The following is a 16380-nucleotide window of genomic DNA, read 5'->3' as shown; positions in this document are numbered from 1 at the left end:
GCTGATATTTATTAATAAGTATGGAATGTTGTATCACATCTATTTTGAGACATCTGTGCTGTTATTGCCTACTAGTCTTCTACCAGTCATCTACCTGGACAATCAAGTCAGGTTCTCTGTCAAACCCAAAGCAGATGCGAGGTTGAAATGGATCCAGAATGATGCCATGGCGGACATCACCAGACTATGGTTAACAGTTGCTATGAGGTCATGGGATTCTCATATTCTCTTTGTTACATACAGCACGCATCATCATAGTGAGGTGGGTCGCGCTTTCACAACTCCTATAGTGAGTGGAAATGTAACCAAAGAAAGTTGAAAAGAACCTTGGAATCTTGCTAGTATTCATTTTTATTTCTTGCAGTTATTCACATCAGTTTGATTTTTTAGATTTTCATTAGTTTCATTAGCTCTTCATTTAGCATGAATTCTGAAAACTTGCCTGTTTGAAAATTCTGGCTATATCTGAACTGATCTGTTCTTCCTGTGAACAAGCAGCCAGCACAAATAATATGCCTCAATTATCTGTCTTATCATCATTATCATCATCATTATAATATTTATTTATGTCCCACTTTTTTCTCAGTCCAGGGCTCAAGGCGGCATACACAGGTAAAACAGAACAAGCTACAAACAGAAAAGGCAATCATTAAAATGGAATTATAAATACCAATAGTATTAAAATAATATAAAAAGATGCATTAAAATACTATGGCTCAGGCTTCCACAACATGGTGGCCTCCCAATATTTTGGACTATAGCTTCCATCAGCATCAGCCAACAAAGGCAATAGTCAGAGATGATAGTTGTAGTCCAAAACATCTGGAGGGCACCAGGTTGGGAAGGTGCCCTGGTCTCTCTGTTCAAAGGGTATACATATGATAGCTTCCAAGTGTCTTTTCATTCTTGGTAGGGCACAATCTGTCGTCTAGTTTGCTAGGGAGCCGAGGGCGATGAAATGGTTGGTTTGCCATTGCCAAGGGGGAGGGGGAAGTCTCAATGTGAACTTGACTAAACACAGGCAGAGCTTATCATCAAGTGTACTCTGCACACTCTCAAAATGTTTAGCAGTGGTCTGTATAACAAAACTTGTGCTTCACAGAGGTATTGAGCAGTGCTGTCAAGTCCTGTTGTGTGCCACTGTACAGTTCCAGCTGTACAAGGTGTCTGAATGGATCCAGCCTACCACAGGGCTGCTCAGTTCCTGCCTCTCTTCTCTTCTTACATCTACCAGGGGACTGTGGCTCCAACAATCTTAAAATAAATGGTTCTGAGACCACTACTAAAGAAATTCTTCCCGGACTCTGAGACTGGCCGCAACCACCACCAGCACCAAGTCGCAATGCCTTGTCACTGCGCAGTTCCAGCCTCTGTAGGAAAACACCTATTACATGGATCCATTTTAACTGGCTTTCTTGCCTGAGTTTGACTCAGAAACTGTTTTGTTTGCCCTGATGAATTAGCTACACCAGTATATCTTGCTAAGATCCACAAATGGAAGTTTGAGTTCCAAGGATATAATGAGACATATCATGCAGTTGTCTAGTGGAAAGACCCTGCATAACATCCACAGCTTGACAAAGGAAGTCAAGCATATAACTATTGTGATAGGCAGATTTTTCCAAGGCCTATCGGAGATTATGTATATCAACTAGGAAATGTGCACAATTCCTTCTTCATGGGCAAATCATGTGTACATTCTCCATGATGCCTGACTGTTATGTGCATTAACTACTCAGCTTACATTCTCCTTAACAAATGCATCAGAGCAGTTAAAATAATTTGTGAGGTATTTTAAAATGCTGCATGAATCTGAAACCCCTCTTGCTGAAATAATACAATGTTAGTTACAATGTTAAGTTTCAGTTTGTCAACCTGGGGTGGATCTACACAGAGGGGGGGAAATGCTATAAATAAGTCAGAAATTAGACCCTTATAACAACAACAACAACAACAACAACAACAACAACAACAACGGAAAAACACACATATAAATTTCCTGCTCTCTCGCACCATCTCGTGTTGCATGTTTATAGCACATTCAAATTGTTGTTTCTTTATTAATGTAGCTGAGTCCCTGGTTTTGTTCCTGAACTGGCTCCAAACACTGGTTTACCACATCCACTGCCTCTCTTGAATTGGATGACAGGAACAAGAGTTATGAGATATCAGACGTGTCTAAAGAGCCAAGGCTTATTGTAGCAATAGAAGGCAATGAAAGGCTACATCACATTTTGTAGACTTCAACGATATCCCATGTCCCCTAAATTGAAGGTTTATAGGCTCCTGAACAATTGAGTATTAAGCATCCAGTGAAGAAGGGAAGGGAGATCATTCCCTGCAAATACTAGTGAACATTATAACACAAATGTCTTTGTCAGACAGGAGATCCTCTTGAAACTTTGCCTCCTCTTTTACAATATTTCAGCACCTAATAATCACACAAAATGTGTTTCACGTTGGCAGGTTGAGGAGAGTTACTGAACATACTGATCATCTCATGCTGGAACAGAAAAACCATCTATCTGCCCATGCTGCTGATGCAGAGAAGGAGACCGTCAGCAATGAAGGCAACACGAAGGAAACAATGATAATCATATGCATTCCAATCTGCATTTTGGGATTAGTTGGAAATGGAATGGTCATTTTGTTTCTTCGCTATATGATCAAGAAGAATAAGTTCAATGTGTATGTCATGAATATGGCTATGGCTGATTTTGTTGTCATTCTCTATCTATTGAGTTATTTTGCATTATTTGTAGAACCAGCTCCTATCAATGCACACACTTCACGTTTTCTAGAGATAACATATATTCTTGGACGCAACTCTAGTTTCTATATATTAACAGCTCTCTGTGCTGAAAGGTATCTGTCACTTTTTTCCCCTGTCTGGTGTCAACATCACAGACCAGAGAACCTCTCAGCTATTGTGTCTGCCATTCTGTGGGCCTTCTCATGCGTAATATCTTTTGTAGAAGAATTTACATGCTATCCAAGATTCTATGCACTTATGAATGAAGACACTTTCCCTTGTGATATTGCAAAAACAATTGAAGCTATCACCGACTTCCTGATTTTTGTGCCCATCATGGTCTTTTGTACTATGGCCATTTTTATCAAAAAGCAGGAGAAAACACAAACAATGCTCGACAAGACGATTGCAGCGACAGTAATTCTGTTTCTAATTTTTGATGCGTCAGCTAGACTTTTGGAACATATAGACTACTGGCATGATGATATAGTAGAAATACCAGTGTTTACATTCTCTGTGTTATTTGATTCCATAACCAGCAGCATCAACCCTTTTTTATATTTTGCTATTGGATGGTGGAGCAGGCAAAACACCTGGGAAGCCTTAGAGATTTTTGTAGAGAGAGCTTTGAATTATGAAACAAACACAGAACAAACAACACAAGCAGACGAAGAGGAGACTTGAAAATAGCCTCACCTCAGAAACCAAACAACATTCCTCATATAAAGAGGAGTGCTGACTTGCATTCCAATCTCCAGGATAAATGAATTACAGATAATTTATCTTGCTGTTCATCACTTCTATCTAACCCACCCAAGATCTACAGCAGAGTCAACTGCATCTTTTATTTGAGCCAGAGGCTACTTGTCCATTTCTGCTATGTCAGGGGGTCAAGAACAAGGACGTTGAAGGAGAGGTAGACCTGTGGAAGGTTAAAAAAACGTTAACCTTACCAAAAAAAAACTTTGCAGTGGGTTGCAGTGATTGGATGACTACAGAATGAGACTGAAATCTCAAATCACGACATAAACTTCGGCAAAAGCCACAGTTAGAAAAGAAGGATCAGAGAGTAGCCAATATATACAAAAACCAGAAAGGATCATAGTGGAAGAGAGGAAAGGAGGAAAAGTATGGAATCAAAGGCACCTGGAAGGGAGAAAATTTATGGGCAGGTATCTACTGTTTGAAAGACCACAATTATTCAGATTGAGATGCAGCTGGGAACAGAGAATGATGGACTGTCTTCTAGCAAAATCTTAATACAGAAATATACCCCTCCCTATCCGCTACTTGACAATGGCCTGCTCTTCCATCGCACTTCCCACATTAGGAACCACACATAGGTTTGGGACTACTAGAGAAATGCAATGTATTTTAATATATTGTAAGTATCGCTTACAGTGATGATGAGGAAGAAAAGGACACACAGCAGATAAAAATGCTTCCAGTAGATGATTGCTTATGAAGCATAATTGGCAGGTCCTCCAAGGAAGAATGCCAGCAGAGACCAAGAGGTCACAACGCCACAAATTCTGAAAAAAGAGAAGAATATCCAGGAGAACATCAGCCACAACAATCAACGTTTTGAGCCCTCCCCAACTCTGTTTTTATATTCACTTTCACAAGCATGACTTCCAATGTCTATTTTTATACCAAAATTTATATACTGTTTGATTGTAATAAAACCTTTAAGCACTTCACAAGAAATATCAAAACCATCAATAAAAACAGTTCTTTTTTAAAAAAAAAAAGTCCAGAAAATGTACCTTTTCCAGACACCCCTAATCATCACCTCAGTTTTTGTGTCCCACCTCCTAAAGTACTGAAAATAAAACTGAGTACAGATATAGAGTGCTACATGTATTATACTATACCCAGATCCATGCTCTGAACTGTCAAGAATAGGAAGGGATTTCTTTCAGTCTCTCTTCCCTCACTTTTGGGTGGGTGGGGGGAGATATAACTTTTAAAAGCTAAGTTTCATCAAGGCCTCTATTAATAATAATAAAAAATGAGATTATGTATAAAGTTAACTTTACTTACTGAAGGAAGAAATTCACTTGTGGAGAATGCCTCCAGTGGTGGTATGGGGAAATCTGCATGTTGGGGTGATTTTTATATTCTCTCAAAACCATTCTGACACTGTAAGAATAATTAAGAAAAGTACAACTTTGACCTACAAAGAAGAAGAATGATCTGATAGCCAAAAATTAGCTTCTGGACCCAAACTGGTGCTGTTTGAAGCTGTAAATCTGTTGACCCAACTGCTGTTTTCACCGGACAATTCCCTCCCACCTGCCATTTATTTATGGACAATACATCCTAAACACACAGTCACTCATCCCTATTCTTGCAACTCTCAAGGCCACATGTTGACTGTCTGCCATGAGGGAGGGCAGGCTCCATCTACCTACACACCCTCTTTCTCCCCCTATTTACAGCCGGACTTGACATCTTTCTGTAGGGACTGCAAGACAGAGCTGTTCCACCAGGCCTTTGGCCGAGGCACTGTCTGACCCCCCTCCTTTGGTAATCCTCACAGAACTCTAGCCCAATGGTTGCCATTAATTTGATTCTGAATTTATTTTAGAATGAATTGATTTTAAAATGTATTTTCTATTAATTGATTGTGATTTTATGTAAACTGTGTTACTTTTACTGTTGCTAGCCGCTCTGACCCCGGCTTCGGTTGGGGAGGGCGGGATATAAATAATTTATTATTATTATCATTATTAAGAAAAAAAAAACAAAAAGGGCCCTTCTCTTCCCACTTTCGAGCCCACAACCAAAGAGGAGGTGTGTGATGGTTTTGTTTATACGCTTCTACAACTTTGGGGGAAAACGAAATAAAAAATAAAGAGAATACCTCCTGGCCGCTCCCAAGATCAACCCCTGTACAAACCCAGGTTAGGGCAATTTGCAATGTCCGCCTTTCCTGTGCCATCCTGCCCCCCCCCACTTGAGAGCAAGGAAGCCCTGAGAATATCCTCCTTCAGGCGCTGCTTGAATTTGAAGCAACCATATACTCCTCTGTCTGCTGCCATTTAATAATACAGCAAGGGCGGGCAACCTATGGCCCTACAAAAACCCATGAGTGCAAATACAAAAATACTTTTTAAAGTCTAACACATATATGTTTTGATCTTGTAAAAAAAAAAAAAGAATCTGCAGAAAAGTTTCTATTTTCTCTGCTTTACTAGCAATCTCTCCAAGATGTCCTAGAAATTGCATTAAGCAATTTCTGAGAGCACTACTAGGGAATACTGACAAAGTAATTTCTAGAATGTTTAAAATGTTGTTAGAATGGGAAACAAAAGATGAGCAGGTGAAATCTGTGATGATTCAATGGGCAAGAGACACTGGTCACAATATTGAAATGGCTGCATGGGAATGTTGATTGAAAATTCACAGCATGTTATGTACACTTGAAAGAAAGTTATATGAAAATGATGTATAGATGGTATTTATCTCCTGGTATTTGTGTTGGAAATGTAAAGAAAAGGAAGGTAATTTTTACCATACGTGGTAGTCCTGTGAGCGAACAAAAGCCTTCTGGGAAATGATCTACGTATAATGAATTGAAGACAATGTTCAAAATAACTTTTAGTAAAACAAACCAAAACCAAACCAAACCAGCAACTTTTCTTTTAGGGATAGTGAATACAGAAATTCCCAAGGACCACAGAAACTTATTTACGTATGCTACAACTGCAGCCAGAATGGTCTTTGCCCAGAGGTAGAAAGAGGACGTTGTTCTAACCAAAGAAGAGTGGCTGATTAACTTGATGGATTATGCCAAAATGGCAAAATTAACGGGTGTATTAAGAAACCAAGAGGGGGGGAAATGATTAAGGAGTGTGGAATATTTGAAAAATCATGGTATGCAACTAAGTGCGTTGGTAGGGTTAGCTTAAAAGTATTACTAATTGTAGAATAATTAAGAAATGGAGTAAAGTGGAAAATGCAGTGTTAAAAATTCCAATAAGAGAAGAAACCACAAAAGGAGGGAGGGAAGTTTGATTTGTATTTGTATTGGAAGTATGACATTGTAAGATTTGTATTTGTAAATTCTTGAAAACATATTATATATATATATATATATATATATATATATATATATATATATATATGAAATTACATTAAATTTGAAAATATGTGGACACTGGATTTCCCCCACTTCCGAAGGGTATCATTGTGTTTCTTGCACCCTTGGATTTGCAAGCATTTCAAATACCCAGCAGCATACATGGGTGTAGCTACTGAGCAGAGTATAAGCATGTACTTCCCCTGCTGCATGAGGATCACTAAAGTAAAACTGAATCCAGATATTTTGGAATGAGACTCTGTCTGATTCAACATATATCAGAGAAAACTGGAAGAATAACAACTGCTAAGGTAGGGAGAAGGTGGCTTTTGATCACATACTTTTTAAAATTATTGGAGAGTAAGAGAAACTGGTTCCTCTTTAGCCGCCGCACATCAAATCTGCAGAAGATTTTAAACTCCCGATAGATCTGCTCTTCATCAACCCCAGGCCATCCTCGCACATTAATGATAAGGAGCGGTGGAAGCTTTATAGGGTCATCCATACCGGAAAAATTCTAAGGAAAGAATTAAGTTAACCCTTCAAGCTACTGAAAGCACCAAGAGGAAGATTCACAAAAGGGTCTAAGTATTATGAAACATTTCAATAAACTATGCCAAACACAACACACACAAACACCATGGTAGGTAAGAATTGGTGGTTTAACATTAATGCTTAACATCAGGTTTTGGTGGTTATTTTTTTAAAAAAATCCATCACATTGAACACCCCCAAAATAGTTCTTGTTATTTGTTTGTGGTTTGGCACCCTGGGGTTACGGCTCTGGGAGGGTGGAAGGGGCAAGTCCACTCACCCTCATTGGTTCTCGCAGCCAGGCCCTGGACGTCACAAGGGATCACACTATGAAGAACTATTAGCTAGGTTGAGGAAGGGAAGAGCCAAGGATGTTGTATTCCAAAAAAAGTCAGTCTACAAGTCCTTTTATTGTTTGCTGGTGTCCTCAGCGGCTATGAGTGCCTTTTACCAACAGCTTTTCCTGTTCCTGGATTGGGATAGCTTGACCATGGTTGCCCATGCATTGACAACCTCATGGTTGGATCCTGCAATTTGTTCTATGTGGGGCTACCCTTCAGAGGCTGCATCTGGCTAAACTTGTGGGGCCAAACTTGTGGGGGCAAACTACTGCCAACCTATAATGCCTTGCTTTCAGGGTTTGCTCTAGTTGCCTATTATTATTATTAACAACAACAACAAACAACAATACATGGCCCACCACTGTTTAAAAAGCCACAGATTGCTTAATTAGCCAAAGGCCTGAGAAAGGAGGAAGGTTTTTGCCCTGGCGCCTAAAAATATGTAATGAAGGCACCAGGCAAAAACATTCCTGTTGTTTTTTTTTAGCCTTTAGCTTCCTTTTTGTGTGTTGCCTTGAGACACTGGTTTAGAAGGTGGTTAATAAATTAACTGCAATAATAACTATATTGTTATAATCCTATATAAAAATGTGTATACAAACATATTCAGTATGCTAAAACTGCATCCACCAGGTATATTTGAACCAAAGTCTGCATCACCATGCACGACAATGCAGTCACACAATTTTCGCCCCAGCTCCAAGATCAAGAATTATGAGCAGGATAAACAGTGCATTGTTGTGAAAATCATGAATATTTATATTGTCTGTCAGATGACATGGGCATGTGTTTTCTTTCCTCATCATGAAGAAATACTGTTCTGTCCAGCTTCTGGAAAGTTTGGGGCACTTTAATAAAATGAGCTTGCTTTGTGTCCTTGCATGTGCCCACATGTAACATACATGTAAAATCCTTTCTTTCCTAATTGCTTTTCTCAGTGAATCAAATTCAGTACAACAGGGGTAGCTACCATGGTACGCTCCAGATGTTGACTACGACTCCCATTGTTGGAGGTTCTAGCAGGGGAGCGCAGCTATCGTATACGCCTGACCGAAGAACGGTACACTCCTATCTGGGATGGTCGTCCTCTTCCACTGAGCACACAGCTTCAGGAGGGACGCACATGGAGCAGTGAGGGAGGAAGGGGACACCCGCCTAGCCAGCCAGATCAGCCGAATCAACCCTGGCGATCAATGGGGTGACAGATGTCGCAGCCAGATCGCCTTCACATCCAGATTCCAACAACTCAGGGAAACTATCCAGCTTAGCCGGATAAGATATAATCAGGCATGTTGGGATACGCTACTCTCAGCCAGCCTAATGAAAGATCGTAAGAAATTTTGGAAGGCTGTAGCAGACTCCCCACAGACACAGGATGATTCACTGACATTGATTCCATCTTTGTTATGGGTAGAGCATTTCAAGGCGGTTTTCTTTGATGACTGTATTCCACCTGACAGTCAGGACCATGCCATTTTTACTTTTGCGGATGAGTGGCCCCCTGTCTCCATTACCAAAGTTACAAGTTTTAGTGATCAGATGAAAGCAGGCAAGGCTGCTGGCCCTGATGCTATTCCATCTGAATTGATCAAAGCCAAGTCAAAATGGTGGGCTCCGATACTAGCGGATCTATTCACTGTGAATGATAGATCTGGTATCATGCCTAACTCATGGCAGCAATCTATAATTATGTTAATCTTTTAAAAGGGAGACAAAAAGCTGCCATCCAACTATCGGCCAATAAGTCTATTGTCAAACATCGGGAAATTGTACACTAAACATCTGCTAAATAAATTAACTACTTGGCTTGATGAAAATAACATCATAGGTCCAGAGCAGGCAGAGTTTAGGCCAGGGAAATCCACTTTACACAACTGAATGGTTCCATTATATTATGAAATATAAAAATTATGTGAAGACCACTTGCTGGAAACACTTACTCATGTGGTTCTTAAATGTAAACTATATGCTGATCTCCGCCAGCAGTTTCTAGATCAACTCTGCATCCCCAAATGGAAACTAGAGTTGAAGGTCATACATTTTCTATTACTAGGGAATGATCAGGAGCTCACCAAGTTAGTGGCTAAATATCTTTATTTGTTTTTTTGTCGCAGAAACACATTGCAGACATCTGATCTTCCTGGAGACCTAGAGATGTAACGTTAGACTGTTTTGCCTCTTTTCATTTGCCAAATGTTCTGTGACACTGGGGAGGTGGTAACTCTGTACTGATTTACTATGGATGTTTGTATGTGATGCCAATAAAAGGTTTGATGATGATGATGACTCCCATTATTCCTCACCACTGGTCAGGTACATCTGGAGGCAACACATCTGGAGGGTCTACCTTTCAGCATCACTCTTTGCCTTATCTTCCATTCTCTAACATTCCAGGCTTCAGCCATGCAAACTACAAAACTATCTCCAAAACGACAGAGCTCACAAGAGCTCCTGTTCCCTGCTCCTATTCCATCTGAGCTTGTGGGGATGTTACACAAGTGGTTTCTCCTGGCAGCTGGCTAACTGGAATCTTTTCACATTTCATACTCACTATTTTCTGAACACCAGCTCGGATAACGTTCACTTGATTCACACATGCAGCCAATACATCAAGGTACTGAGAAAACGAGGGAGCAGTCCTTGTTGGATCACTAAATTAAGGAGAAGCAGTGGATCATAAAAAAAATAAAATGTTCTGTGGGGAATGATATACTAGAAGAACTTAGGAATGCCAAGATTGCATATAACTATTTTTTTTTAGAAAAGCGTAAGGTCTCTTTTACTAACTGCCTCAGAGCAATTCCCTCCATCCAATAATGGATGGAGTTGAATTGAAACTAGAGTACCATCACACAACACATTCCAGTGTTATAAAATACAATAAATTCTTTAAATTTTATATTTCATGGAACTCCATGCCAAAGTAAAACAGTTACTCAATTTGACCCCTTTCCACTGCTACCTGGTCCCTTAGAACAGGCTTCCTCAACCTCAGTCCTCCAGATGTTTTGAGACTACAATTCCCACCATCCCTGACCACTGGGTCCCACTAGCAAAAAGATCTGGAGGGCTAAAATTGAGGAAGCCTGCCTTAGAATGTCTTTAAAGGAGCTTGGTATGATAACTGGGATACTTTTTTTATTGAAGGGATATTTTATACATTAAGAGAATACTGATATTTACTTTGGGGTTCTTAAGGGTGCTTGATGACAGTTTCTAAGGTCTGTGGATGACAGGCCCTGTCTATAAATATTAAAATCACCTTTCAGAACCTGTCACCAAGCAGCTACTACTAAATACAGTCTTAAGAAAAAGGAAGGGCACCCTCATTGAATTCTGTGGTTTTACATTTCAGGACATAATAGCAATCATTAGGTAAATACAACCCCAAATTTGGTAAATACAACTCCAGATGGACAACAACATGACATATTACACTGTGTCATTTAACAAAAATAAAGCCAAAATGGAGAAAAACTAAGAATACCCCTACTGCTTCCATAGGAATTAATAGGCTAAGTAGCGGACAGGGGCTGCTAATCAAATGTCCTTGCTTAATTGATCATCAGCAAGTGTGCCCAGCTCTATAAAAGCCAAAGTTTCCGTAATTTGCTGGTCTGGAGCGGTCAGGTGTGTTTTAACACAATGCCAAGGAGGAAAGACCACACAATGCTCTTAGGGAAGCAAGTGCTGCTGCCCATGAAACTGGGAAGGGTTCTAGGCCACCTCCAACCAATTTTAAGTCCGTCATTCTACAGTGAGGAAGATTATTCAGAAGTGGGAAACATTCAAGCTATTTACTTACCAAGAAATTCTGTCAAGAAGCAAATGGGCTATTTTCAGAAGAACTGGAAAAATAAACAATTCCATTGTTACATCTAACAACTTATAAATGGTAAGACTGAAAAATTGGGGTGGAGAGGGGAGGCTCCTAGAAAAGCTTTTTGATGCTCAAAAATAGGAACTAGATTGTTCTGAGAGTTGATTAAATAAGACATCAATCTTTTAGGCCTTCAACACTTTACTAAAAAAGACTTAGGAGGGGATTCAGAGTCCCACTCTTCCCGTTGGTCTGTTTCCACAAGCGCTCCATAATGCCTCCTCCTTGCGCTGTTCTGAGGGTTCTCCCAAACCAATTTTGAGGGATGCAGGGGCACACATGGGGGGGAGTCCCATTGCACAAGTGGAAATCCTTGCACGGTACCTCTTTAGTTTCGTGAAAGGAAAAGCAGCAATAACTCCTGGCTGGTTATGTAAACAGCATCCCTGCAGCTTCTACTTGCCTCTATAAAGGACAGAGGTGACCACCTCCTGGAAGAAGAACTGCTAGCTACCTAAGCCTGCTTAAAACCAATAAAGCAGAAACAAAGAAGACTGCCTTGTAGAGCTTCAAAGAGAAAAACACATTGGCTTGATTTGGCCTCATCCGGGGGGCCAAATCACTGTATCTTATACTTCTCCATTTCTTTTGTGTCATATCCATTTGATTGTAAGCTTGTAGGCAGTGGCTGCTTATTTAATTAATTAATTTATTTTTTAAAAAACTCTGCACAGTGCCTAAATCGTTAGAAACTTTAAAATACAAATAATTAGGTCACTCAGGAAGAACATGAAGTTTCGCTCTGAAACCCTCTGTCACAAATGTTCATATCCAAAAGAGGTTTGTAGTAATAATAATAATTTATTATTTCTACCCCACCCATCCGGCTGTACAGTTTCTTTATTAACAAAGTAGACAGACTGCCCCATATGTTGAACTAGCACAATGCCAATGGAAGGGGGTATTTTAGACACGAAAAATTACACCCATACCTGATCCGCAGAGAAATGCATCATAGGCCGCCTCATGAGGAGACTCTTTTGTAGCTGAAAGGTTTCCAACAAAACAGAAAATGTAACATCTCCCCAGACAGTCTATAATGATTTGACCCAAAACAACTTCCACAGACAACCTATCGTGTTTCTCTTGGTTTTATGTTGCCATTTTCCTCCCACCTCTAAGAATCTACAGCATGGCAGTCTCTACAAGGATTCTGAAGCAATATCATCAGATCCCATCATTAAGTTGCGATCACATCCCACTTGAGTTTGGTCTGGCAGTAGAAGTGGTATCATGCAAAGCCTGTCAGAGGTTCACTGCTGATTTTGGCCTTGCAGAATGCCTTAAGCATCTATTTTCCCAGTGTTGTGGAGTGCAGTAGTAGGTAGGGAACAAGGGCAGAATGAACAGTTTGGTGCATGTGTGCTTCAAGGGATAGAAATGCAAAGCTATGTGCATCGCAATCCTGTTCAAAGCTCCTCGTAACTTTGCTCTGTGATGAAAGCAACTGAAAACGTATCAATCGTAGTACTTATTCAGGTTAATGACTACACGCCAAGAATTTGTTTCCATAGCCAGACATACCGTATCTGAGGCAGTCGCTTGCATGAAAGATCTCTGGACAAGGCTGGTTTGTGGGATTCACGTCACTGCTGAAAGGTATCAATTGTCAAGCTTTCAGTTCTTAAGAAGAGCCCTGCTGGATAAGACCCAAGTCCAGCATCCTGTTCTATCAGTGGCCAATCAGATGCCCATGGGAAGCCCGCAACTACAACCTGAATGGAATAGCAACTGGTATTCAAAGGTATATTACTTCCAACAGTGGAAGTAGAATATAGCCATTGTGCCTATTTATATAATAGTTATCGTATGTCCTCCTTGTCTTGCCTTTCCAGTGAAATAGAAACACTGGGCTGTCCTTTTCTTTTAGAAGAGGCAAGGGATGTTTGAATTATTTAAAAAACCAATTGTGGTCAGATAGGTGTTAATTGAGGGACGCGGGTGGCGCTGTGTGTTAAACCACAGAGCCTAGGACTAGCCGATCAGAAGGTCGCGGTTCAAATCCCTGAGATGGTGTGAGCTCCTGTTGCTCAGTCCCTGCTCCTGCCAACCTAGCAGTTCGAAAGCACCTCAAAGTGCAAGTAGATAAATAGGTACCGCTCCGGCGGGAAGGTAAACGGCGTTTCCATGTGCTGCTCTAGTTCGCCAGAAACTGCTTAGTCATGCTGGCCACATGACCTGGAAGCTGTATGCCGGTTCCCTCGGCCAATAAAGTGAGATGAGCGCCGCAACCCCAGAGTCGGTCACGACTGGACCTAATGGTCAGGGGTCCCTTTACCTTAGGTGTTAATCACTGTGCATTGCAAAACATTTTCAAAACTGGGAGAAGGCAACAATTTTACTTTTCTCCTATCAGGTGTTAAGCCCCTTCCCCAATCTGTAATTATGCTCCCCATGGTCTTAAATTCTACAGTTGTCCATTCACTGCCTCTTAATGTTACCCTGAGATCTGCAGCCTAAGAGGGCCACTTCACTCAGAAGATACAGGACTACTGGGCAAACAATGTATAATTTCTTCAGAGACATTTGACAGAAGAACAAAGTACCATCTACCCTAATCTAAACTGATCACAGGGTCAACATCTGCAGGACATTACCTCCACACCCCCCAAAAAAATCCTGATTGAATTCTGGAACAACTTGTTATATTTCTTTTTCAGACAGGCTAACTTAGTGATAAAACCAATGGCGACACACGCACACACAAATAAAATGGCTCACCCGTTCAGAACTTTATAAAGCTCCAAAAGATTTTTAGCTCGAGGAAACTGGAACTCCTGTTTAAAAGGAAGAATTTTTAAAAGCTTTTTGGTGGCATGGAAAGAGCTGGAGGTTCACAAAGTAACAATGGATTGCAGTGCATAGGACATCAACTACTCCAGTGCAACATGTCTGTTCTTGAAGCTTCCTATACCATTGTTTGTCTTCTAAGGCCCTGACCCCTCCAACATCATTATCCTCATAAAGATACAGGATTACTGCACATTTACTGAACAACTGGAACTAGAGGTTCACTGTGGGTCAGTCAATTGGAGGTACTTGCGTCTCATCATTAATCAGCTACTTTGAAATGTTCTGTATGCCATTTCATGTAACTGGGATGCGCACAGGAAGAAATCTTAGCAGCAGCCATACCAGGACTGTAACATATAATATGCCCTTAGGAATAGAACATCAAAGCCGTAACCCGAGACTAGAAACTGTTCTCATTCACACACTGACTCAAAAGACAAGGTTTCCACTTGCTTGGCCATACAGTTTCAGCACCTCCTCCCGCCCCCAATCATTGAGCCTATCATGTTGTTCCCAAGGCATCCAAGTATACAAGCTTGGGAATGCCAACCACACCAAAGAAAACCTGTCAAGTCCCATAATGCACCCTTCCCCTAAAGCCCTGCTGAATGTGACAATTACAACCACAGTCAGGAATTTAACTATAATAATAATAATAATAATAATAATAATAATAATAATAATATCCTGCCTATCTGGCTGGGTTTCCCCAGCCACTCTGGGTGGCTCCCAACAGAATATTAAAAACACAATAAAACATCAAACATTTAAAACTTCCCTAAACAGGGCTGCCTGCAGATGTCTTATAAAAGCCAAATAGTTGTTTATTTCCTTAACATCTGATGGGAGGGCATTCCACAGGGCGGGCACCACCACCGAAAAGGCCCTCTGCCTCGTTCCCTGCAGCCTCACTTCTCACAGTGAGGAAACCGCCAGAAGGCCCTCGGTGCTGGACCTCAGTGTCCAGGCTGAACAGTGGGGGTGGAGGCACTCCTTCAGGTATACAGAACCGAGTCCATTTAGGGTTTTAAAGGTCAGCACCAACACTTTGAATTGTCCTGTCTGCAGTACACATTTTGCCTTCATGTGGGAAAAACACTGGCATTACAAGAGACAAGAGTCACTATCCCAACAACAGGATGGCACTAAGAACCCTCAAGTACCACTAACACGGATTGCTGCTCCACTTCTGGGAAGAAATAGTGAACAACAAACAGAAGTTGTCACTGCTCTTTGCGAAGGAGACAAAATCTGAGTTTCCTTGCTCATTTTCTGAACATATGGAACTGCCAGGCTTTAAATTATGCTAGGCCAGTCTTGTTTACTCTGGCCGGCAGAGGGCCACCAATGTTTTAAGCAAAAGGCATTTCTTAGCTGTAGCCAAGATCCTTTGCTGAGGACTGAACCTAGGACATTCTGCATACAAACTATGTGCTTATGTGCTGAGCCATGGACCCTCGCATTGACACAGTGAGGGCGGCAAAAGGAGAGGCAATCCTGAGCAATCCTGAGCATCAGCAGCCAATGAGAGTTACCTTCCAGGTGGTCTTTGCTATGTTCTTTGTGTCCATGACAACAGGAAACAGGGCATGTATGTTCTTTTTAAATTCATCGTAGTTTTCTTTTAAAAAAAATAATGAGAGAAGATGGTGACGTTTGCTTGTTAATGAACTAAGTTGCTGACAATAGCTTGACCAATAACCAGAAATAGATCAGTTCCTAAAGCAGAGGTAAGGATTGGGAGCAAGGATCCTACTGGGGGAAGGATACAAAAGTCTCTTTGTGATTGAAGCTGGAAGTGACATTACCAGGGAGGGGCTTGTAAAAATTCTCATGCAGATGCAGAAGATCCATCAGCATATTGTGTCCCACCAGTGGCTGCAGAGAGAAAAGGTAAGATTGTCAAAAACACAGCACTGCTGAACAGTGGTTAATGGGAGTATGTTTTATACTAGGCCCTTTAAGAAAGCAAATGCAATTTACTAAATAAAGGCCT

General features: G+C 40.8%; 2 protein-coding genes across 7 annotated transcripts in view; one reads left to right on the top strand and one right to left on the bottom strand.

The window, feature by feature from the left end:
- PNLDC1 (PARN like ribonuclease domain containing exonuclease 1) overlaps positions 1 to 16380 on the bottom strand; it is a 46704-nt gene that overhangs the window by 23703 nt on the left and 6621 nt on the right. The window contains exons 10-20 of one of the 6 annotated variants that reach the window (XM_053382309.1): positions 16193 to 16262; positions 15920 to 16005; positions 14313 to 14368; positions 13116 to 13183; positions 12524 to 12577; positions 11517 to 11559; positions 10263 to 10362; positions 7178 to 7353; positions 4813 to 4894; positions 4152 to 4284; positions 403 to 627 (exon numbers count right to left, since the gene is read on the bottom strand). In XM_053382309.1, coding sequence (XP_053238284.1) covers positions 518 to 627; positions 4152 to 4284; positions 4813 to 4894; positions 7178 to 7353; positions 10263 to 10362; positions 11517 to 11559; positions 12524 to 12577; positions 13116 to 13183; positions 14313 to 14368; positions 15920 to 16005; positions 16193 to 16262 — 978 coding nt within the window. In that variant the 3' untranslated portion in view covers positions 403 to 517. Of the gene's footprint in view, positions 1 to 402; positions 628 to 3074; positions 4285 to 4795; positions 4895 to 7177; positions 7354 to 10262; positions 10363 to 11516; positions 11560 to 12523; positions 12578 to 13115; positions 13184 to 14312; positions 14369 to 15919; positions 16006 to 16192; positions 16263 to 16380 lie in introns of those variants that run through there. The other 5 variants (XR_008329583.1, XM_053382311.1, XM_053382308.1 and 2 more) reach the window with 5 other exon arrangements.
- Positions 502 to 3436, top strand: LOC128410716 (mas-related G-protein coupled receptor member H-like). The gene is made up of 2 exons (XM_053382327.1): positions 502 to 612; positions 2467 to 3436. The coding sequence occupies exon 2, from the start codon at positions 2501 to 2503 to the stop codon at positions 3434 to 3436; it is 936 nt and encodes a 311-aa protein (XP_053238302.1). The 5' UTR covers positions 502 to 612; positions 2467 to 2500.

The sequence above is a fragment of the Podarcis raffonei genome, chromosome 3 (assembly GCF_027172205.1).
Source record: "Podarcis raffonei isolate rPodRaf1 chromosome 3, rPodRaf1.pri, whole genome shotgun sequence".
Lineage (NCBI taxonomy): Eukaryota > Metazoa > Chordata > Lepidosauria > Squamata > Lacertidae > Podarcis > Podarcis raffonei.
The sequence above is the reverse complement of the archived record's forward strand: the minus strand, read 5'-3'. Positions and strand labels throughout refer to the sequence as shown.

What these genes read in the sequence shown, in the direction of transcription:
- LOC128410716 (XM_053382327.1), top strand. Translation starts at nt 2,501, where the DNA reads ATGCTGGAACAGAAAAACCATCTATCTGCCCATGCTGCTGATGCAGAG.